Here is a 25740-nt window from a genome sequence, read left to right as displayed (position 1 = left end):
TAATTCCGATAACAACTATTCTTTTGTTACTGATAAAAAAGTTTGTTATTATCATCACAAAGAAAACGTCGAAGGTCATTTTAGTTCACTAATGAAGAAATGAACACGAAATTTTCCTTTGACAGTCAATCATGTAATGAGATATAATGACAACTGAATAAATTTCACTATAAGTTATTTCAATATTTTGTAATGTACAATATATTTTATATTTCTTTCTGAAGAGAAAACAAATAACAACGACATATAACTGCGAATGTAAGACACATCACAATTCAGAAGAAAAATTAGCTGGAATTAGAGGTATTCTTGGATCAATACGTCCTCGCCTTTGAACGTTCTGATTACATGACGATTACAATTGCTTCAGATTACACTGTTCATCAACTTTTTCATGGCGAGCCATGTTCCATAGCATGGTTTCTGTTGATTTATGTTGAGTAGTTATTACCAAACTTTACTTTCTTCATAGAACAACTAAAAGGGCAGTATTTCTTTTTCAGAAATATTACTGAATCGATTTATAGGGAATATGTAACACATAAAACAATATACAACAATTTAATGAAGCTGAACAACTGAACGTCAATCTGTCCATTCTCTCAATAATTTTGAGGATCTCCTTACTGTTTTCTATCTCACTCACTGACCTTATGATTTTCCGATCATTTTTTTCTGATATGAACATTGTCCTGACAATTACATCAAACAAAATAAAAAAAGCTTTAGCTAAATAAGTGCAGCCACTTTGACATGATATTTCTATAGAAGATCCTGTTCCATGAATTGCTGTTGTCAAATAATGTTTCAAAGTTATATAGATCGTGTTTGTTATATTTTTATTAGGGAAAGAATAATTGGAAACGGAACAGAATATTTTAATTTCTTACAACAGTGTGAAACCATTCGTTATTTAATTTGTTTTAAGTTAATTTGAACAAATTTAATTTTAATTTCAACTCGTTTTCGATACCCTTTCAGGAATTCGTCAAGGGCAAGGAATACGACTTCGGAACAGGACAAGTCTCGAGCTTGGTCCAACGACAGTTTGACGTACAAGTCGGCTGAGGACTTCGGCTTACGCTTCCTGGATATTCCGATGGGGGACGAATTAAAAATCCGGGATCTCCATTTCCAGGACGAGCACTTGTTATTCCAGACCTTTTCCAGTCTAATGGGATATTTATTTCCGCTCGAATTTCCATTGGGTAAGGACTGTTCCATATTTAATAGTCTCTTTGTTAGACGTCTTCGTTTGAAGGTGATGTTATTGTTTAACTTAGCAACAATGACCAAAACGAGTAAAACCACAGGCCACATTTAGAGCTTTGTTAATAGTCAAGGTTATGAAAACATTTGTTTTATTCAGCACAATAATTGAAGGTAATTTGGTGTTGTAACGAAAATAAATTAAGCATAATCTATATAAATAAAACTATAAATATTCATTTATATAAAATCAGTAAACTCTGACATGCTCCACTGACTGTTGTGAAATATTGGCACTTATTATACGGCCATCATTCCTGCAAAAGTTTTTAACTTTTATTTTCTGCATTATGCGTTCTAATTTTATTAATAAGTCTTAGATCAAATTTGTTAAATATATCATTGTCATTTTTAAAATTGTTGTTTCAAGTTTGTTTGGTTTCAAATTGTTTTTAAGCTGCAATATAGTAAGCAAGAGACACCATTGTAAATTAAAATTAAAATGTTAAAAATCAAGAGTACAACATTCAGAGGGTTTCCGTTTTCCGTAAGGAATTGTTTTTAGCAACTGTTAGAGATATTTTTCGGTCTTCAGTTGTGTCCATCTAGAGGAAGGGTATGTTCCGGATGCAATGATGATGTGATATAGCCTAGAAATATCTCATTGTATGTTTGGTTAAAATATATATCCTAAATTACCTCATATCCTTTATCGAACTAAAATCGATTATTATTAACGACGAATTTCGATTATTAACTCGATCTCTTCTTGAATTTTTGGTTGTTAAAAACTCGGTTTCAGTGAGTCAGGTACCTATTGAGTTTGTCCATTCCAAATGACAAAGCATCACACATATCTCCTGATTATCTAAGAATTTCAGTATTAGAACTGCTGTCTGAAGATTAATTCTATAATGATTGCGCAACATCAGCTAGATTTAGTTAACAAACGCAGCTCTATTGCGGAGATCAATATTGCAAATATATTCTTCTACATGATTAACCTCAAAAAGGAAACATTTCAAAAATCTGAACTTAACTATTAAATTAATTCGATTAATGTCAAAAATTTGTGATTAACAATTATTCATTTTTTTATTCTTAAGTTTTTTTAGTGTTTCTTTCGCCTGATTGGAATTTTTAACTAGAATAGTTAATATTACTTTGGGGTGAATAGATATGGAATGGAGGTAAAACGAAATAAAACAGTGGTGCTTACATTATGTGACCGTTATTTATTGAAGTAATATAAAAATGTGGGTAATACAAAATAGATAAAATGGATACAGCGATGTTACCTGAAGGCGAGGCGAGATTGTGGCACGTCTAAACCAAACGATAGTCGAGTACTGAATGATTGGAAATGCCCTTCAATAACACCCCAGATAAAGGTCTCGGGGTTGCCAGCTATTCGTTATCGGATTCTAGTTGGCGCTGCTGGCCCCCGCCCGTGGTCAACATCTGGGATTATATTTCTGGGTATTTTATAGACCGTTATTCCACTTTGTAAAATTCGATATGCCTCAAGGTCACTAAAATACTCCCCTGTCATAATTTTTCGTACAATTATTTTGAACAAATAAAAATACAAAGATGTATGAAAAAAATCAAATACAAAATACTGATATATCAAACAAAATGTGCTGCTTCAAAGAGGGCTTTGGAACATATGATAAATCGAAACGGTTGTGGTTGGTACGGTTGCGATCTGGTATGGCTGTTGATATCTTCCGGTCCTACAGATACCGTTGCTTCATCGTCGCTTTGGCACTTGAATGTGGTCCATCGACGACGTTGGAAACAAGCTCTTTTTCGGACAGGGCTCTCGTAATCCACGCTGTGGGAGGATCGATTATTCGACTACGTGTTAGGTTATTATCTTCGACGACGAGACGTTAGCAATTCTGGTACCTCGGCGAAGACATGACGAGTTTACGGTGACTGCAATCGGTACCTAGCATCTGGAACTGTTCTGTTACTAATCTGTAGTCACATACGTTACGGTAATTGAGAAAAAAACAAATAACGACGGTATGCGACCGAAGCTGCCCAAAGCCTTTCAAATCAAAGTGTCTGCCAATATGACGGAGACGGCGAGCGAAGGAAGACATTATGATTTAAACATAGCGCCGAAAGATATGTCTAGTCGAAATGCTGATGATTAAACAGTGATGAAAAAATCTCTAAGAGTTCAAAAGATTGTAAAATAAATAAAATTTTAACAAAAAATTTAAAAAAAATGAATAGGAAATAATAAAATGAAATTTAAGGTTTATTGTGTCAGTTTTTAAGGTTTTGAATGAATGTAATTCTGAATGAACAAAAGTAAAATCGAAGAAGAATAGTTTTAAAAATATTGAAAGCGTTGAAACAAAAAATATAACGACCACGTAAAATACACCATGTTGCACGTACCCTCCATTCACTAGTTCAAACCCAATTTTGCGAAGCATCACGTCGGGGTCACCACTTTGGGGTATATATATGACTCGGTGAATGGAGGTAACACGAAATGAAACAGTGGTGTTTACATTATGTGACCGTTATTTATTGAAGTAATATAAAAATGTGGAAAATAGATAAAACGAATGGCAGCGGTGTTACCTGTTGACGAGGCTTGGGCAGTCGATGGTGGCACGTCTCAAGGTCGCTACATTACAATTAATATATATATATATATATATATATATATATATATATATATATATATATATATATATGTATGTATATATATATTTATGAATATTTATTTTCAATCATTTTGGTTGAAGAAAGAACTTTAGTTCGAAGATATTTATTAAAGCAATCACTAGGATACAGTATTATAAAAATTTGGTAAATAAATGAAAAGAAAAGGTCAATGACCTTTACTTGACGTTTGAACCGATTCTTTGATAAAAACCTAGACAAATTTAAATACAAAAATAAAGGAAAATATGATTACCAACCAATACATTTCAATTGGTAAACGAATATCTAAAAAAGCCCTCCATGTCACAACGAAACAAAATAGATTTTCTGTGTTATTTACCGATTATCTGCGATGTTTTTGTAAACACCGTATTCTCAGTATATAGATAAAGTATCTCTAACTCAATTTTTGTTAAAAAATAAACACCTTATTCTTCTCGGTGAATTATGGATAATTTTCTTTTATTATTTCTTAGTATATTTATATTTAAAACTCTAATTATATTTGAATATTATAGACTTCTCTATATATAAAATCAACGATGGATAACTAGTTGTAATATGTCCATAGAGTATATAGGGGATTGACATTATTTGACGAAACCGGAGAATAATTTTTCGTGGCCCCTCTGATGTAGGCACTGAGACTAACTTTTCAAGGTGTTTGATTGGTTCGTTTGTTCGACTAAGGTATAATTAACATCACTATTATTTGATTATAATGCATCCTCAGTCTCAGAAGAGTTCTATGTCAGAATTACATTACCAAAATTTAAACTCAAAATGTGTCAAAATGAGAATATAGCAAAATTGCATTGAAGGTAAATGAGGTTAAGCTATATAAAAAGTTTTGGTGCAAAATCTTTCAATATAGTTCAATTTTATTGTTAATTATTTTGAAAGGGTATATTTACTTAAAGAAATCTATTTTTATTGTGATACTTAACCAATATTTTCGCTTAAGGCTACTTAACCAAGATTGTTTGGATCTAACTAATGGAATCTTAAATTTTCATCCTCCAACAAGTATGTTTAAAAAAGGAAATTGAATGTTCTGTTTTCATCCTATTATACAGTGATAAAAAATGAAATAATACAATTCGTACACCGACATATGAGACTAATTTTATAGCCAATATAATATCTCATGATTTTATTATCTATTTATTCATTTAACTCCTTGATTATACCATAATAAAACATTTGTTACACATTTTAATTTTTTGTTGCGGTTCTTTATATATTACTCTTTGGCATATTAGGCGTTGGTGGCATTTTTGGCGTTTTAACTATCCAGTCCACAATTTTCACAATAAAAATTTAAAAATTATTATAAACTATAAAAATTGCAACTTGTTTCAATACATTTTGTTTTGAACAAGTATATAAAATTAACAGGCACATACTTAGTTTATCTTCAGTATAAGGGTACAATTAGATTAAGATTAGAAGGAACCTAATAACTCTTTTTAAAGTGATAGCACTAAATAAATATTAAAACGGGTAAAGGTTAATATAAATAATTATTTTTTAATTATAAATTTGATATCTATATTTTTTGTATGTTTATATTTTTTATTTTGTTTTATATATATTCATGTAAATGTATGTAATTTTGTTTTAATAAATATTGTCAGGAATTATACTGTTTTCTATATCACTCACTAAACTTATGATTTTCCGATCATTTTTTTTTTGATATAAACCTTGTCGTGACAATTACATCAAACAAAATAAAAAAAGCTTTAGCAAAAAAAGTGCAACCACTTTGAAATGAAATTATATAGAAGATTATGTTCCATGAATTGTTGTTGTCAAATAATAGTCAGTTTCAAAGTTATATAGATTGTATTTGTTATTTTTTTATTAAGGCAAGAATAATTGGAAACCGAAGAGAGTATTTTAATTTGTTACAACATTGTGAAACCATTCGTTATTAAACTTGTTTCAAGTTACTTTGAACAAATTTAATTTTAATTTCAACTCGTTTTCGAAAATTAACAGGCACACACCCAGTTTGTCTTCAGTATAAGGGAACACTAAGATTAAGATTAGAAGGAACCTAATATCTTTTTTTTTTAACTGATAGCGCTAAATAAATATGAAAACGGGTAAAGGTTGTTATAAATAATTATTTTTTAATTATAAATTTGAAATGTATATTTTTGAAATCTATATATATATATATATATATATTTGTTCTATATACATTTATGTATATTTATGTAATTTTGTTTTAATAATTTTTTTTCAGGAATTATATTTTGGTTATATTCTAAATTTCATTGGTCAGTAAAATGCGATGTCGGATATTAGTCAAATGCAGTGAAATGGCTATCCCGCTAGCTTCTGCACTAAAACAACGCAAAACAATTTTAGAATTATATGTATTAAGCAAACCCTCTATTCAATACTCAGTGATTATGAGTTCTACGTGATTTTTCAATAGAATGACACTTATCAAGAAAAAATCTCTTGGTATAATCATTATTATTTTTACAAAGCCATTAACTATATTTATGTTCAAGTATTTTTGATCGTTTTTTCCACAAATATCCAAGGACCTCGAATGCCACATCCGCCATCGATGCAATGAAGACAACTATAATCGATGATTTACGTTGATATCGTCGAATAAAACTGCCAATAAAAAGACGGTTCTATCTCAACCGTGCGCGAATTCTCAAAGGTCTAATCACAACTCAACAACCGATACTCGCTTAGTTGTTATTCCAAGCAGTATTTCCAGTTTAATGGAATATTTATGACCCATTCGGGGTCTTGCGAGCGCGAAACGATCACGACTCCAGCCATAAAATGCTTGACTTAATTTTATTTCGATGTTGCTAAGTAAATACCTAATTATTCGATCCGGAAAAGGTTCCTTTTCAATGAAATATGAATGCAGTTGCTTTCAAAGTGGCTTTCGTTTTGGCAGGGCTATTTACATAATCTTGTTTTCTTAATTCGTCTAACCGATTTCTGATTATTTAATTGACTGTGATTCACGAAAAAGTTATTTATTTCAAATATGTATAAAACTACCTTATTAAAAGTTAAAAACGACTATCGACTGTTTAGTATTTGGCTACTTATTACCATCGATTGTTTCAGTCGATATTTTTGGTCCCATTGTTTTAACTTATTTTGACTCAACTTTAAAAAAGGAGGAGGTTGTATGTTCGGCTGTATATATTTTTTAATTGATGTTCGCCGATTTCTCCGTCAATTATGGACCGATCGCCAAAATTCTTTTTTATTCGAAAGAGTGCACATTCGAGGTGGTCTCGTTGGACTCCGATGTGGAGAAGCGGGGAAATCGAGGAAAAACTTCAAATTTCAAAGGCACGTACAATATTTTCACATATTTTTTATATAAGATACTCAGATATTGGGGTATAATTTTATTGCTGAACTGAAGTGGTGAAAAATCGCAAGTAGTTCAGTGTAAAAGTCGGTCAGTTTGCTTTTAAAGCAATAACCATGTCGTAGAGACGTTGTAGGCAACTCTTTCTATGGTGTAATGGCTAGAACGTTGAGCTAACATGCGGAGGTCGATAATTCAATTACCCACAAGGCTGCAATTTTTTTGTTCTAGTTTGATTCGAACATTTGTCAAATCACCTAGACCAAGTATCGAACCCCGGCCTGAAACGTTCCTTATTTTAAATCATTGTTTCTTTATCCTAATTTTCCATCCATCATATCTATGCATTGTAATATTTAATAAAATAACTGCCTACTTTATTGAGTAAATATCTAACATTAAACGGCGAAAAATAAAAGATTTATAACAAAAGATGGAACCGACTTCAAAAAATAAATAAGGAACTCACTAAAAAGTAAAAAATAATCAAACTTACATTTTTAATGAAAAAAATATTTTAAAATAAAATACGTACATGATAAGCGTAATAATTAAAAGAAATATACAGAAACTTTACTTAACCTATCTACTACACGTATTTTATATTCCACAATATACACATAATATAGCTTAACACCGAGCCCAAACAATACAAAAATAATAATATAATTTTGTGACATAGAAACAAAATTAAATCACGAACAAATCAAATCTGTCTAATTTTTTACTCAGCACCAACTTCAAAATGATCAGTTGGTAATAGTTAAGCCGGCTTGGTGGCGCGGTGGTAAGGTGAGAGGACGCGACTCAGGCTGGGTAAGACCGGATGTCTTCTGGGATGATTTCGGTACTCGCCAGTCGGTAGGCTTAATGCTGAGGACCGTGGTTCGTAGCCTACATTAAACTTTAGGTCCAGTCCAGATAAACCCATATATGGTAAAATGGGACTCTAAAATATATATTAAAAAAATTATAAATAGATAAATAGGTTAAGGTAGGTATTAAACTAAATTATGTGTATATTGCAGAATATAAACTACGTGTAGTAGATAGGTTAAAAGGAGTTTCTGTTATTATTTATATATTTTATATTAATTTTTTTGTATTAAAATTGTAAATTTTATTATTTATAACTTTTTAGTGAGTTCCTTACTTATTTTTGGAAGTCGGTTCAATTTTTTGTTAAATATATTTTATTACTATCGACTGTTTCAATCTATTACTGTCAATCGCTATTTTCGGTCAGACTAGATTCATTGTATTGGTTTTTAACGCTTTACCTTCTTTGCTTCAACCTTGAATATAATGTGCCGAATATATGCTTACATATATGATAATGTATTAGGTTTTATGTTTTGTTTGTAGTATGACTGGACATAACAATATATTGTAAATTAATGTAGAAGAATTTTGGAACTATTTTACAAGAGATTCTATTTATAAACGTAATAGGGTAAAAAAACATTTTTATTGATAAATAGTAAAATATTTTGACTGCAGTTATTTTATCTTGGCAACTATTAGGTCATTTTTTGATTGACTTCTTCAAGTTTACCGTCTCTTGATATTTGTTCAAACCTTTTGAATATTAAAACTTCGTTGATTGAAGTATCAACGAATGATAATCTTAAAATATTCCTGATTAACGATTAATACAATTATTTTTCTATTTAAAAATGGTGCGACTGTTAAATAGCCATTACTTCATTTCTCTTTACATTCAAGCAAATCATATAAAATATTTTTGAAAATCTACATAACTTACACTCAAACTGTTCATTTCAACGTAATATTATCCAGCAATTGTCTCTTTCCTATTCCTTCCCAAAGAAAGTTGGAAAAGGAATAGGGTCGCGGTCTCGTTTTATGAAACGTTTGAAAAAAAAATCGTAAGCAAAGCAAACGTTGGAATGAATTAGAAGTAAATCAGTTACATTTATTCTACTATGCCATTGTCACTATCCAAATATAAAAATATCATGAAATATATTTTAAATCATTACTCCATTCTTGATTTTTTTGCACTTTCGGTTACCAATTTAAAATTAGTTAAAGTGAACCGATGTATACAGCGCAAAGAGTCAAACAAATTTAATAGAGGAAGGAATTTGTACACCTGTCAATCGTCTCTTCTCACAATTAGAAAAACAGCGCTAGTCTGCATTTAACTGAAATATTTCTTTTATTATTATTTAATTAATACATTGTTACTAGTCGTTTCTGTCTAACCTACAATTTGTCTTTATGCTAAATAAAATCTAGGTATATAACTAGGAGGACTCATCGGCCCTATTTCAGTCTCTGGTGAAATAATGTTTATACATGTCACTGCTGAATTTTTTAATATATGCACCTCACTACACAACATTACACAAGATCAGATGGTTTGATTGTTTTGAGTCTGTGTCCTGTTCTGGTGGTATCCAAAAGTAGCAATATTTCAATATTAGTATGAGAATGGAGTTTTTCCTCCTGCCCCCCTTGCAATTCTCTTGATTTCTTAACTGACTGTGGGTATCTGGAGGTCTCGATGTAGGTAATTAGTCCTACAGTATTTGAGTGCACCCACAATACCTCCCATGACTTTGTTCTGAAAAATTTGTATTTCATTAATGTTACTCTTTGCAGAACATCCCCATAATTGAACACCGTATGTCCATATAAGTTTCAATATTTGCTTATATAATAGCAATTTATTATGTACTGATAATTGTGATTTTCTTCCAATTAGATAGTACATTTTCCTATATTTCAATTCCAGTTCTTTTCTTTTCTTCTTTATATATTTTTTCCAGCGAAGTTTTGCATCGAGATTCATTCCGAGATATTTAGCGTTGTTGCTATATGGAATGATAGTGTTATTTAATTTTATTGGTGCTTGTACGGTCTGTTTATAGGTGAACTGCACATGTATAGATTTACTTTCATAAATTCTTATTTTCCAAGCTTGTGTCCAATTATTTATATTGTCACTTGCCTATTGTAATTTTCGTGAGGCTTCTTCATTATTATCTCCGACAGCTATAATCGCAATATCATCAGTATCATCATCATCAAATGTAGCCATCGTGATATTTTCCATTTGTGGTATATCACAAGTGTAAAGTAGATAAAGCATTGGTCCCAGTACACTTCCTTGTGGTACACCTTTAGCTTCTTTTATTGTAGAGTAAGCTTCTTCTTGCTTAACTCTAAACATTCTGGTTGTAATGTATGATTCTAATAGTTTGGTGTGTTGTTTTGGTAGCATTTTCTGTAATTTTTGAACAAGGCCTTCATGTCAAACCTTATCGAAGGCTTGTGCTACATCTAAGAATATAGTTGAGCATACCTTTTGACTTTCGTAGGCATTTTCAATAACATCTGTTATTCTGTGGACCTGGTCAATTGTTGAGTGTTTGTTAATAAACCAAAACTGGTGTGTTGGTATTAGGTTTTTTCTCTCTATGATTGGTTTTATTCTTTTCAACAGGAGTTTCTCAAAAACCTTAGATATTAGTGGCAGCAGTGACATAGGTCTATAGGATTTTATTTCGTTCCAAGTTTTGGGATCATTATAATTTCCGCCATCTTCCAAATGCCTGGGACATGTTTTGATCTAAATGCTGTATTGATCAAGTTGGTGAGTTTTATAATTCCCTTTCTTTGTAATTTCTGCAGTAATTCTCCTGTTATTAAATCGTAGCCTGCTGATTTCCTGAGGTTAATGTCAGTTTTAATAACTTTGGTCAACTCTTTCGGCGTGACTAATTCAATCATCGAATTTTCAGCTTCTATGTCCGGTAAATTATGCTCAATATTAGTTTCGTTTGGTTTTACATTTTTTTTCTAGATATTCAGCAAATGCTTCTGCTTTTTTGGCGATTGTCACGTACCCAATTCCCATATAGATTTCTTATAGGTGGTTAACTGAAATAGTAATTACGTTTTCAATCGCTAATTTCTTGGCAATTCGACTAGTTCGGCTGTTTTGTTACTATCGACTGTTTCGACTGTTTTCAGGCAATGCTTTTCACTGCTAATAAAACATATGAATTAATTTTAAATAAGTATTTATATATTAATTTAAAATTGAAAGCTCTTTTTGATATGCTTTCAACGAACCAATTTAGGTCATGTATCCGCTGGCTTGTTTAATAACTTATCATTTTGAAGCTAATTACAATGTGCCTGTCTTATAGAAGCTATTAAAAAACTAGGATAGCCGATTTTTACAAAACTCTCTTGATTCGATTCAATAGTGAAAACACTATTGATCGCTTCTGAGTAATTTCTTTATTCAGGCGGACCCATTGATCATAATACAGGTTTTTATTGACAGTTTGACGGTACAGGAGCAGCTTAGAGTATATATAATTCCTTGCCAATCCAATCTGATGACCACCAACACCTTCCTTCTTTCCCGGTCGTAAATTCTAGTTTCGACACTTTTTACGCCAACTCACGACCCTTCAAAGACAACTGTTTTCGCTTGACATTTTCACCATCGCCAGTCATCATCTGCTTCATAAATGCATTACTATTACAATATTAAAAAGACATAAAATATTCTGATTTTCAGTCGCTTGAAGTGCGTTTTCACTTTCATGGAAGACCAAATGTAATATATTATGTGTCTCTTCTTTGCTGGTGAGCATCCTAGACATGATTTCAAGCAAATCGAATTCAACCATTCACTAAACTGGCAAATAAGTTTTTTAGTCGATACATCAAGTTTCTAATTCAATCTACTGTAAATAGATCAGAACATTATTATTAATTGAAGCCATTTTTTGGAAGAGTTTCTTTTTAGTAGGCCCAATATAATATTTATAAAACCATAATCATAATGGGTAGCGTAAGTTACACTAGAACCGGAAACTTCTGCTATTAATCCTAACATATTATAATGTTACTAAAGTTGCTAAAATATGTTTGAATATTGCTTAATTCGAAAAATAAGTACAATAGCAAAATTAAAAGTGATATCTTACACATCTTAGGCATTATATCATTAAATTATCATTTTGATCGCTGTATGTACATATTTCTTTAGAGAAAATCCTCTAGAGGAAAAGCTGAAACTGACTAAGCTAAGACTGAGCTTAACGACTATATTTTATTTACATAAGAGGATGCATTGCTAAATTGCTTGTTATGTTATGACTTTATTCTTCTATAAACCATATATTTCCTTGCGAATTTCTTGATCAAAAATACCTTCAAACCACTTTTTACTTTTGTTTTTAATTAAACACATCCTTGGATGACCATTTGGTTGTTAGTAAATTCAACACCCTCTTCTGAAACATACAGTTATGGCCTAACAGGTCAATTGAAAAGAACCCGGACATATAGATGGTACTACTAGAATTAAATACATAAGTTTTTTAGTTAGCCCTAACCCTCAAAAAATGCACGTATAAATTTGAGAGCTGTCGAAGATGCGTGTATAAACACAGCTTGATAGCTGTCGGATCATTAGTTTGTGAATTATAGCATTTCCAGTGAAGCAACTTTTCTTATTGTGAAAAAAATGAGGAAAATTTTGAAGGGAAAAAATACAGTTGAAGCAAAAACTTGGCTTGGTGCCGAGTTTCCGGACACTGCCCCAGGAAAATCAACCATCAAGTATTGGTATGCTCTGTATAGACGTGGTGAAATGATCACCGAAGACGGGGACGCCCGAAAACATTTAAAAAATCCATAAAATTATTTTGAATGACCGTAAATTGAAATTGAATGCAATAGCAGACACTCTAAAGATATTAACTGAACGTGTACATAATATCATTAACGAATATTTGGGTACGATAAAGCTCTGTGCAAAGTGGGTGCCGCGCGAGCTCACTTTTGACCAAAAACAACGACGAGTTGATGATTCGTCGTAGTGTTTGAAGATGATCAAGCGTAATAAACTCGAGTTTATGCATCGATATGTGACAATGGATGAAACATGGCTCCATCATTTTACACCGAAGTCCAATTGACAGTCATCCGAGTTGACTGCACACGATAAACCCGCTCCAAAGCGTGGGAAAACGCTACAGTCGGCTGGCAAGGTTATGGTGTCTGTACTTTGGGATGCGCATGGAGTAATTTCCATTGACTACCTTGGAAAAGGAGGGACCATCAACAGCGACTATTACATAGCGTTATAGGACGGAAAACGGCCGCATTTGAAGAAACAGAAAGTGCTGCTTAATCAAGATAATTCACCGTGTTACAAGTCAGTGAAAACGATGGTAAAAATCCATGAATTGAGTTTCGAAGCAATTCTTATCCACCGTAATCTCCATATCTAATCCCCAGCGACTATTTCCTGTTCTCAGACCTCAAAATAATGCTCGCTGGGAAGAACTTTTGGTGAAATGAAGAGTTGATCGACAAAACTGAGGCCTATTTTGATCCAAGGGACAAATCGTACTACAAAAATGGTATCGAAAAGTTGAAGGGTCGCTATAATCAGTGTATGTAATCTTGAAGGGAATTTTGTTGAATTAAAAAAGATTTAATTTGGCAAAAATTTCTTTTATTACGGTAGGCCGGGGACTTTTCAATTGACTTGTTATACTGCTCTACCCAATCAATAGAAATATAAAACAATTAATCATACCCAGATTTTCTCCGTAAGTCCTTTGAATCTTTATTTTCAATAGCATTTATTTATTTTCAGCAAGCTTAATAAGCTATCTTAATAATTATCGAGTAGACAACTGATATAGTATTAATTAAATTTATCAAAGTTATTTTATAATATCTCTAATTTCTGCATATATTCAATATTGGAAAAAGGTGAGCTTCGAAAGGAGCTTAAACAATTTCATATAGAACGATTTAGAGGTAAATAAGGATCAATTGTTAATCGATATGCCTTGAACTCATTTCCAAAATGTTGTGGTGGTCTAGAATGCTCTTTGCCTTCGGTGTCAAAATCATCACATTCAAAAACGTCGGAACCAACCTTAACCGACGCGATTTATCAGTAACACCAACTTAATTTGTAGGAATATATATATATATATATATATATATATATATATATATATATATATATATATAAGGAAGAAACCTTCACAAATCAATTTATTTAATAACGACATATTTCCTATTCATGCCTAAAGACAAAAAACCTATGGGTACCTTCCGACTTCAATTCCAGTCGGTCGTGAATGTGACATAATAAATTTTGACAGACGATCTTCTACCTTAATGGATGCTTTTACGTTCGGCGAGGACGAGAGGTCCCGCCGCCCAAATTTAAGAGAGAAGGGCGCAAACCAGAGGCGGCGAAGGGTTGGACCAGCTTGGTCCTAATGGATCGTCGCGGACATTATAATTGAATTTTCAGAAATATTAAATCTAACGGGCAACTGGAACGAGGCGTATAACCTAATTATAAATTACTTCAATAATCGTCTTTATTTCGTACCCGATGACCATGATATACTGCGTGTGCTAAACCAGCTCTTATTACGTACTTTATTACAGACTCACTTATTACGCAGAAGAGAAATTTTCAACAAAAATTCGTAAAATATGTTTATTAATAACTAGTTCCTTCAGTTGCGACTGCTATGAAAACTGAACTGTTGAAGATATTTGGTAATCGTTCAAAACGACACTAATTCCTGCTAAAATATCTATTTGTATGTACACACTTACAACGTTGGCGACATGTAGTTTTCACGCCTTCCTTTGTTTTAAAATGCAACTAGAATTATCTGTTCGATGTGTTGACCCTGTTTATTAAGCGTGGCATTATCAGCTCTGCTTTGTGGTCTTTCTTCTTTCCTTAACGCCTTGTTGTTAAGAGCCATTTAATTTATCTGCGTGGTTTATTCCTAGTGCTTTGTTTCTTGATGATAGTGTATAATTGCATGGTACTTTTTTGTAAAAGAACTACAAACATGTTTGCTTCCATGTTCAGTTATTCAGTTGTTATCATGGGAACATGTAAGTAAATATTTTCTTCCACAGCCATGAAAAAAGTTCGATGTGATAGAACAATGAAAAAAGATCGTCACTAAACAAGGTTAATTACGACAAAGTTATATGTATTATTCCATGGTACCTTTTTGTAAAAGAACTACAAACATATATGTTTCCATGTCCAGTTATTCAGTTGTTATCATGGGCACATGTATGTAAATATATTCTTCCACAGCCAAGAAAAAATGAAAATGGAACCACCATGATGAAATACCATGAATCAAGGTGATACTTTTGAGCACAATGAGAAAAGATGGTCGCTAAACAAGGTTAATCACGACAAACCGGTTATGGATTATACGAATATATATATATATATATATATATATATATATATATATATATATATATTTCTCGAATGTTAAAAGTTTTCAATAAAACTTAATATAGAATATTTTGCATTTAATATCAATTCACTATCAATTTGTCAATATAGAAGCAAAAATTTCTGAGTTGAACTTAAAATATCATCGAAATCAAGGTTGCTCAATAAACTCGCCTAACACAGTCAACTTGTCAGGCATAAAACCAACAATTCAAAAAACATAACCAACACTTCATGCTCAAATTACAGTTAATTCTAGAACTTTAAAAATTTTCAACTCAGGCTTTAGACAAAGTATGGCATACGGGCTTGCAGGTTAAACTAAAGAAACTTCGCCCTCATCCGGACTATCACTTACTAAAATCGTATCTCACTGATAGACATTTTATTGTAAATCAAGGCGATGAACATACAGAATTAAATCCGATATATTGAGGAGTTCCGCAAGTTAGTGTACTGGGTCCAGTACTGTATCTTCTGTATACGGCTGATCTACCCACCACAAAAATAACTACCGTAGCAACATATGCAGACGATACAGCAATCTTAGCATCCCATGAAGATCCAGTCACAGCATCAATAACCATACAAACCCACCTGGAGCAAATACAATTATGGTTGAAGACATGGCGCATATAACGTTTACCCTGCGTAGAAGAACATGTCCACCAGTGAATATCAATCATCGTCATCTCCCCCAAGCAGAGCATGTAAAATATCTTGGTATGCACTTGGATCAACGCCTAACCTGAAAGAAGCACATACTCTCTAAACGGAAACAACTTAAACTTAAATTATATCAAATATATTGGCTCATCGGGCGCAAATCCAAGTTATCATTAGATAACAAGGTGTTGCTGTATGAGTCTATACTCAAGCCTATTTGGTTATATGGAATCCAACTATGGGGTACCGCTAGCAAATTTAATATATCCATCATTCAACGGTTCCAAAATAAAGTGTTGCGTGCCATTTTTGATGCTCCCTACTATATTTCAAATAAAGTAATACAACGCGATATTCCTCTAGAACCTATAACGAGTGTAACTCAACCTGTTTGTGTGAAGTACTTCCAAAGAGTGTCAGTTCAACGCAATGTACTCGCGAATCAGTTAAATATGCGGCGTGAAAGTGAAGTACGTGGACTAAAACGTTTAACACCACCTGATATGTTTACTGGACATATGTAGACTTTAGAGTAAGCTTTAGAATAAGACTAATTAATTAAGATATTTTATAAAGGAGATCGCTTAATGAAGTGATTTTCTGCATACCATGTAAATAGAATATAGACATAAGAAATACTTATTGCCTATAGGGCAGATTGTGGAATCACAAAGAGTAAAAAAATAATTCTAAAACTTTAAAAATCTTGAAAACCACATAAACAATAGTATTTGTAATCGTTTATAATTGAATAAAAGACTTGTATTAAAAGGATTTTGTGTATCATCTCATCAAGATATAAATGGTCTTGTTAACATAATCTCTAATTAAAACAAGGCACTAAGAAATGGTGTGAACCAGGCTTTCGAACCAAAAAAGCTAGTTTCAGATCTGAATTTGATCAATAATATATTAGTACTAATTTCTGGAGCTATGGTTTTAGAAATGTTGTTCCCGCATTTACTTCAAAAACCAACACTCGATAGATCCCAAAAAATCATCGCTTAAGTCAGTGTAAAAAACTGTCTTCGCTAAAAATAAGTATAACACTTTTAAAATGTTATTGTATAATGTAGTTATTTGTAATGTGGAACTGATGTCTTAAAACTTAAATGCTTGAATATGCCAAAATGCCAGAAAATCATAACGACGACAAAACAAATAATACACAAATAATCAAAATTGAAATTAAATAATCCTCATATATAACGGTAAACCAAAGTTTTGTTGATATCTTGTGGTTTATAAATTGGGTATTACTTTAGCAGAAAGTGGAACTCTTGAAGCTGAAGAAGAAATAGAAGTTGAAGCAGTTGAGGTATAAGCCGGACAAACTGGGAGAGCTTTTGCTTACCTGAGATGATGCGTCTGCGAGCGCTTATCTTGCCAATCTAGTATTGACATCCAAGACTTGACAGAGCACTGTTATAGTCTTACATCTGTAAGCTTGGGATCTAAATGCGATGATTTACATTCCTGCACGTCTTCCTGCAAAATCTTATTAAAGAATCAGTACACATATAGACATATGAAGTAAATAAATAAACTAAATTAAAACGAATTTGCGTATTGACAATAAAAGTGCCTGATTCGCAATAAAGTGATATAAATACTAATTTTCATACTAATGAAATAATTCAAGATTATAAAAAGTAACCTTTCAATATAAAAAATGCTTTAAGGTATTATAAGTGGCCACTTACTTAAACAACGAACAAAAAGGACATAATAAAACAAACTCGAATATTTAAAGTTATAGTGCGAATGTTATATGTAGTTGAAGTTTATGAAAATTGATATGATCCCTAAACCAGATTACATATTATATGGACCAATACCAAAGGCTTCGCAAGCACTTCTACCTAACAGATTCAATTTAGAAACAAGCATTCGATAATTCATCTTGAAAATAAATTAAACGTGTAACATTGTTTAAACAACTGTAAAGTAATGAGAAGTGGAATAATAATTGGATCTAGAGTTATTCAGTTTGTGAATATAACTAAATACTTGGACATGACAATGGATGGTAAGCTTAAGTGGAAAACGCATATTAAAAATAAACAATCAGACGACAATCGACGAATTAACACTACATGATAAACAGTCGGAAATTTTGAGGTTGAATAAAGAACTCCACTCTTTACTTTGAAAGGTTGACAATTGTATTAAAACTAGTGAAGACATTAAAAACCATGCTCAGCAATGGAGTATTATGACACTTTGACCCATCGGCATAGCAACATTGTCGATTCAATCATATTCTAATGTAGATTAAACAGTTATAATAATATATATTAATTACGTTACTGGTCACATCATTTTAGAATATCCAGTACCATATTAATCGCGCTATATAACATATTAATTCCATATCACTTAATATATTTAAAAGTAATATATTTTAACTATATTAAAATTTTCTCTATTATTTTCCAGATCTGTTACGCGACAGCATCAAAAACAACCAGCCGTTTCATTTGTTGTTTTTTCAAGTAAGTATGTCGAGCAATTAATTTAACATCAAGCAAGGAAGTTCTTGGCAAATTAATGGTCCCTCTCTAGGGATAGAATACGCTCCGGGAATTTAGAATCACAGTCGAAATAGGTAATTTGTCGAAGGTCTTTTGATTTTCATAGAGATTATAGTCATCAACGTAAGCATTTTCCATTAAATTTCGATAAACCGTTTATATTATTATGTAAATAATTTTAGCGATCAACTATAGAATATATAGTTCTAAAATAGCATAGAGTTAATTTCATTGTTTTATAGAATTGTGTTAAAAATAATTCATCTATATGAGTCTCAAAGGTATTATTTTGCTAAGGAAATTTAATGTATCCATACAATTCTACATTTGCAGTTAACTATCTAAGTATAGTCTATTCAAAGTTTATTTATATATTTAAACATGTTATTGTGACTGTATAATTAACTGTATTTTTTTGACATCCTATAATATTAAAATAAACTATATTTGATAACACTTTTGTTCTATTATTTTATTTAGATTAGAATTTTGTTGTATGTCTGAACTAAAACTCGGAGTTGATGCGGCAACACTGCGACGTTTTGACGTCACAAATTTCAATGACGCATATACAAATAAACTTTGAATAAACTATATATATATATATATATATATATATATATATATATATATATATATATATATATATATATTTGAACTAGAATATCCAAATCAATGTTCATGGCTAAGGGTAGGGATATTTGATTTGTTATAAACCATAAATTTAAATGCTTTTGCACAAATTAATCTATACTGTTTAGAAGACACTTTGAAGTGATTCGCGTGTTGTTATTGTGTTAATTCTAAATATTCATATTTACAGCGGACTAAATATAATACTTGATACTTATATCAGCTCAAACATACTTTCTGGATCACAGAGAATATCTTTATGCCTAAAAAAAATTATAATATATCAGATTAGCAGTTGTTGTAAATTGTTTTGTACCTTAAATGTTTTAGATTTATACGAGTTAATAAAATAAAATATTTTATTTGTTGTATTATGAAATATTAAATACAGCTACTCTCATTACTGTTTACAACTAGTGCAACTATTCTTGTACAAATACCATCACCATAGTCAGTTCATTGGCGGCGAGAGTGTCTACTTTTCAACCAATCGCTCCTTTTGGTTTCACATTTCATTGAGCAGATATTTTCAAGTGATTATAGTCTCACGTCTCGAATTATTGTAATCTCTCTAATGTATTTAAAGTCGCATATCTCTTATATTGTTTGTTGAACAAAGCTATAGTTTAGTGTGTTTGACTACAACTTAAATATTATTTGAAAATGAAAATACCAAGTCGATCGATGATGTTTAAGTGGACGCTAGTGTCAAAATGGATTGTTCAAGTCATTTTCTTCGTGTTCCGACAATTTTCATTCCGGACTGGCATGTTTGTCATAATCTAAAAAAATCGTTACTAATCGAACTAAACATCGGGCTTGAGTACCCATCACGATAACAGTGTAACATATATGTTTGTAAAGACGAAGTTAAAATTGAGACAATTTGACTAGAATAACTTAGTGGCTACTATTTATTTCAACCTCTGTAAAAGCACACAATAGATTGGTAAGAATCATTTGGTTCAATTATTTGCTCATAATCTCATAAGTTCTTTGAAACACAAGCCCAAAATTTTGCTTTTACCAGAAAAGTGGCAAAACGTCCATTACTGTTGTTAAATACACCCCATTCATTAAAAAAGACTATAAAAAGACAGTCATAGTTCACTGTGAATATAGTGCTAATTGTAGTTATTCAAAAGCTAAAGTTTGTTTAGACTAAAAACGAATGCTTCCTTCTTATTTTAGCCTACTTGAATGGAGATAGAATGAAGTCTAATCAGAATATATAACCGAATCAGTGTATAAATGTCTATTGCTAAATGGTACTAAACAAAGGTTATAAACGGTCAAACGTTGTAAACCAAAAGTCAAACTTGATGCGGCAACATTGGGACGTCATACATTTTTATGACATGACATGAATGATTGTATTTACTACTCAACGTAAGCTCAGAAACTTCTTAGCCGTTAACGTAGTTATCATCAGACAGGCTTATTCCCTGTGGGTTACTACACTAAACAATTTGAAATATTTATATTCAAGACCGGAAACGAATGAATTGGAACCCGCAATGTTTTTGAGAAAAAGCTGTTGACTGCTCTTACTGATACTGAGAAAAATAATCTACTGTAACAGAGGTCATTATTCTTTATCAAATTGTGTAATCTCGCTTGTCAACAAACACAAAGATCTAACCACTATAAGATTCAAACATTTAACTTTTAGTAGTGATATATGCAAGCGTAGTAGAATCATCAACTGCATCAAATAATTAGATCTTCTTCTTATTATTAGTTCTAACCGTTCAATTTCAAATTAATGACATATTTGATCTAATTCAAAAACTTAAATTTAAAACTAATAGTTGTATTCTGTTTCAGATTATTAAACTTGAAATAGTATTGGTCTCTTGGATCATATTTTGGGCTATAGTCACTTTATCGTTGCCGATTGGTGTTGCTATCGCCCTGTGCACTCCAAACCGAGGGCGACGTTTCAGCAATGACTATTCCAATGGATCTTTGGACGGTCGTCAACGATGGATGGAGAGATCCTTGGCTTGCTTGCTGCACGCCCTTCTTTTACTGATTTTGTAAGAACACTATTATTACTCTTACTAACTAATATTGAAATTATCATGCTGATTACTAACACTAACAGTAAATTTGTAATCTTGTTTCTCGTGCTTAATATAAAATCATATCAAAAAACATCACAATTTAAGTGTCAATAATAAAATTTAGTAATCTTATTATAAAAGTAAATAATAATATATCTTGTTAAAACTTCTACTAATTTTCATTTATACGAAAGTCGCTAGAAGTAGTTTAGGTACACGTACGTTCATACGACAATTTAATTCAGTTTAGAAAGGTACCTTTGTATAGTGATTGTTTGATTGTGCTTTATGAAAGCTAAAAGCAGAATAACATTTTATGATATGTAATAATAAGTAAATCGTATTCTTTAATAACTTATTTAAACAATTAATAATAAAGCTTCTCAATGTCAGTCGTATATAAATCTGAAAAAAATTGCGATCATCGCGCAATATGATATTTTATATGAACTACTATCCGTACTTCTTCAATAAAAATAAAAATAATAAGAAGAGCTGTTTCAACAAGGCAGATGTCTTAGTAGAGAATAAAGTAGCTTAATCAGAAATTGAAAAAGAGTTCTAGAAAATGATTCTTAATACTAGGTAACTGACAATTCGAATACTAACAATAGGTATATCAGATATATAAAAAATAGTATCGCGTTTTAAGGGTAATTGGAAGACGTATTTAATTTTATTTATTTGTATTAAGGTAATTTTAAGGGTAAGAAGAAGAAAATAAATGAAAATTGGGTACATCACTTCACCCTTAAAGTAGAGCATATCATTGATATAAAACGGTCAACTACCAAAATTGTTTAAATAATTAAAATATTCTCTCTGAAAGCTTGATGTAGAAGCTTACAACAGGTTAATTTAACTTTATCATTGTCTACTTTCAAAAACATTTCTGCACTAAATTAATCATTTTGTTTGTACCTTCACAACTTGGAAAACAACACTTTTCTCCTGTTTTTGCATTTAAATAAATTTACCTTAAATGCTGTAAAAATCACGCTATAACAACAAATTTTCTAGTACTTTTACACTAAAATAGAAAAAAACGCAAACAAAACCTAAGGTACCCCACTAAATTTCAAATAAAAGAGTAAAAGAAAAAAAATCAGTCTATAGTTCTGGCTTTTATACCTCCGATCCTCTAATAACTCAGACTTTCCATTCTATATTTCAATATTTTGAGGTTTGACTAAATAATCTTGATATTTTTTTTCAAACCTTTCTTAAAAGTAGTAATGTATAATATTATTATATAATATACAATGTGGTATATATATATATATATATATATATATATATATATATATATATATATATATATATATATATATATATATATATATATATATATCTAACCCTTACTTGGCCTGTAGTAAAATATGATAAATAGTGCATTTCACTAAACAACTACATAAGATCACACACTTTGGTTCTCTAGAGTCAGCGTCCAGTCAAGTGTTGTCCAAAAGTTATACTTTGGTGTAGGTTTACATTCGGGAGTGGTGTCTTCTCTGACGTCCTTTTGCTATCTTTTAATTTCACCTATGACAGTTAGAATCCGAAGGTGTCGGTGTAATTGTTTGTCTTGGTGTTTTTTTTTAATATATTCAATCCAACAAAATTTTGCGCCAAGGTTACTGATGTATTGATATATGAACAGTTTGGTAGTAAGTTAATTCAATATGCACTAATTTACTGCCACTGACCTTTATTCTTAATATCTGGATCCACTTATTTATATCATTTCCTGCGTGTTGCAGTTTTTTGTTGCAGCAAATGTAGCCATAATAACCTTTACTATTTATGGTATGTTACATGTACAGAGTAGGTAAATAACAGGATCCAAACGTCTGCCTGGCAGTGTACCTGCTTTTACTTCTTTCATTGCTGAGTTTTTTCAAGTTTACTCAGCTATATTCTTGAACGTAGCGTAAGCGCTCGACAACCCTTAAACCAGACTTTAAGGGACTCATGTAAAAAATTTCATAAAATGTTACCGAATCAGTACGATGAACTTATAAATGCCTAATTCCCAGCCAAGTTATTTAAAGTTAATATAAACAAAAATATTTCAAATGGGTGAATTCAGTCACTATATTGCACACACTGGCAATTGAGATACCTAAGATATTTCATGAATCCCTTTTAGGTTAAGTAACAAAATCAATTTCAGAATAAAACTACACTATACTACCTTTATTGAATACAAATCTCATTAAACAAACTCTTATAATTATAGACATTGTCATTATTGAACAAATGTTTATCACATTTTAATTACTACAAAATAATTAAAATCAAAACAGATATTTAAACATGTAATACAAATACTAGTTTACAATTACCCGCTCTATCTCCTAACGATAAAAAAACTTTACTATATAATAGAAACCACTCGTCACGACATCACTGAAACAAATAACTCTTTATCGCCATCGATATATCTTTTTTCTTCGGACGGTGGTTTCATCAGTGTCCAGCAATAAACTCTCCGTTATTAATCTGGACCCGAATCATAAAAACCGCCCCATTATTTTGCTGCAAATTATCTCGACTGACCAGAGACGGGATAACGCGACCATTGTATTCCAGGTTCCCGGTTGTCCTCGTCCTGGCCGGCAACGAACAGATAGCAAAATCGATAAGCAGGGCCCCAATTTCGACAATTTACGACGACATCAGCACTTTCATAAGAAACACCCATATGCAAATGTCCTTCGTTACCACATCCTCCACTGATATCGCCATAGAAGCAATCAGAAAAGATTTAGAGGGTAAGTCAGACGTTGAACGCATATTTATAAGCTTTAATATCAACTCAGATTATTTAGTTATTTTTTTTTAAATATTTTATGATTTGTCATTTCTTATCGTCCTTTTTTTTTCATCATTCATTTTTTAAAATAACTATTAACAAACTATTCAAAATACTGGTATATGTAAATCACCTACTATAGTAAATCATCAGAACAAGAGAATAAAGTAGTGATATATAATATACGTCTACCTACATAGTAGAGTAAAGCCTTAAGTTTTCGTATAAGAAAATCCAAACTAAAGAAAAAAAGACCAATAAATTCGAAAAATAGGCAAAATTTTAAAGAAAAGTCCCCTGAAATAATATAGTATCTCGATTTCAAAGGGCTGCATCAAAAGTTAAAATCAAATACTGGACTGAATGCTTAAAAGTATCAGCAAATATTGCTCTTATAAAAAAATTGTAAAACATAAAAAATCATGATGTTAATTATGTTAACATAAAATAATATTTGAGTTTGACTTCATTATTCCGTAACCACCATGCTCGCTAGATTTAAACTCATCAACCTTTTAACTATTCATTGAACTTAAAAACTAATTGGAGAACAATGTTTTGACTCAATCGAAGATATTAAAACCAATTTGAAAATATTTCTAAAAATTATTCCAGAAACTGAATTTAAAAACAGTTTGGTAGTCTGGTTTGGTTTGTTGTTTTGGGAATATTTTCTCAGTAATGCACTTCTCAGTAATCCAAAGGGCATAAATGGTGCTTGCATATTCTTTGGTCATTTTTTAAATTTAAAATTGGTACTAATTGAAAAAAAATCTGATATAATATATATCAACCAAAATATTTTCCATTAATATTCCAAAATATTATAAATATTATAAATTGTAAAATGGTCTTATGAATTACCGATTTCGTTCCTATTCACATTCCAAGCAATATTCGGCATGCTAATTACGTTATCGACTACCAAATTAGATTATCTCTAATAGTTTGCGAGATATGGGTTATCAAAATTTTACACCTTAGGCTCTGTTTCTAACTTGGGCCAAAATTGTAAAATGGTCTTATGAATTACCGATTTCGTTCCAATTCACATTCCTAACAATATTCGGCATGCTAATTATGTTATCGATTACCAAATTGCATTATCTCTAGTAGTTTGCGAGATATGGGCTATCAAAATTTTACACCTTAGGCTCTGTTTCTAACTTGGGCCAAAATTGTAAAATGGTCTTATGAATTACCGATTTCGTTCCAATTCACATTCCAAACAATATTTGGCATGCTAATTACGTTGCCGTTTACCAAATTATATGTCAATAACCTTATGCACTTTTCTGGCAAGATGCCGATAACGTCTCGTCACAACGATGTTGGTTTGGCAGCGATTCATTTTCGCACTTCTTCAGAAATTCGAAGTCATCGTCTGGTGCGGGTGAGTATGTTTGGTGCGGAAGAACTTCTAATTCAATATTTAAGAGTGTATCCTCTCCTAACTTTTTTTA

The 25740-nt window shown here is 31.4% G+C and overlaps 1 protein-coding gene across 9 annotated transcripts in view; it reads left to right on the top strand.

The window, feature by feature from the left end:
* prom (prominin) overlaps positions 1–25740 on the top strand; it is a 121972-nt gene that overhangs the window by 10613 nt on the left and 85619 nt on the right. For all 9 annotated transcript variants that reach the window (XR_013008494.1, XR_013008493.1, XR_013008492.1 and 6 more), the window contains exons 3-6: positions 982–1208; positions 18669–18724; positions 21224–21435; positions 24055–24236. Coding sequence is in view for 6 of the 9 variants with exons in the window: in XM_076419319.1 (XP_076275434.1) it covers positions 982–1208; positions 18669–18724; positions 21224–21435; positions 24055–24236 (677 nt within the window). In the remaining 3 variants the exon portion in view is untranslated. The remainder of the gene's footprint in view (positions 1–981; positions 1209–18668; positions 18725–21223; positions 21436–24054; positions 24237–25740) is intronic.

The sequence above is a fragment of the Rhynchophorus ferrugineus genome, unplaced genomic scaffold, assembly GCF_030347505.1.
Source record: "Rhynchophorus ferrugineus isolate W39M unplaced genomic scaffold, kcgeb_rfMv2 rfM1, whole genome shotgun sequence".
Taxonomy (NCBI): domain Eukaryota; kingdom Metazoa; phylum Arthropoda; class Insecta; order Coleoptera; family Curculionidae; genus Rhynchophorus; species Rhynchophorus ferrugineus.
The sequence above is the reverse complement of the archived record's forward strand: the minus strand, read 5'-3'. Positions and strand labels throughout refer to the sequence as shown.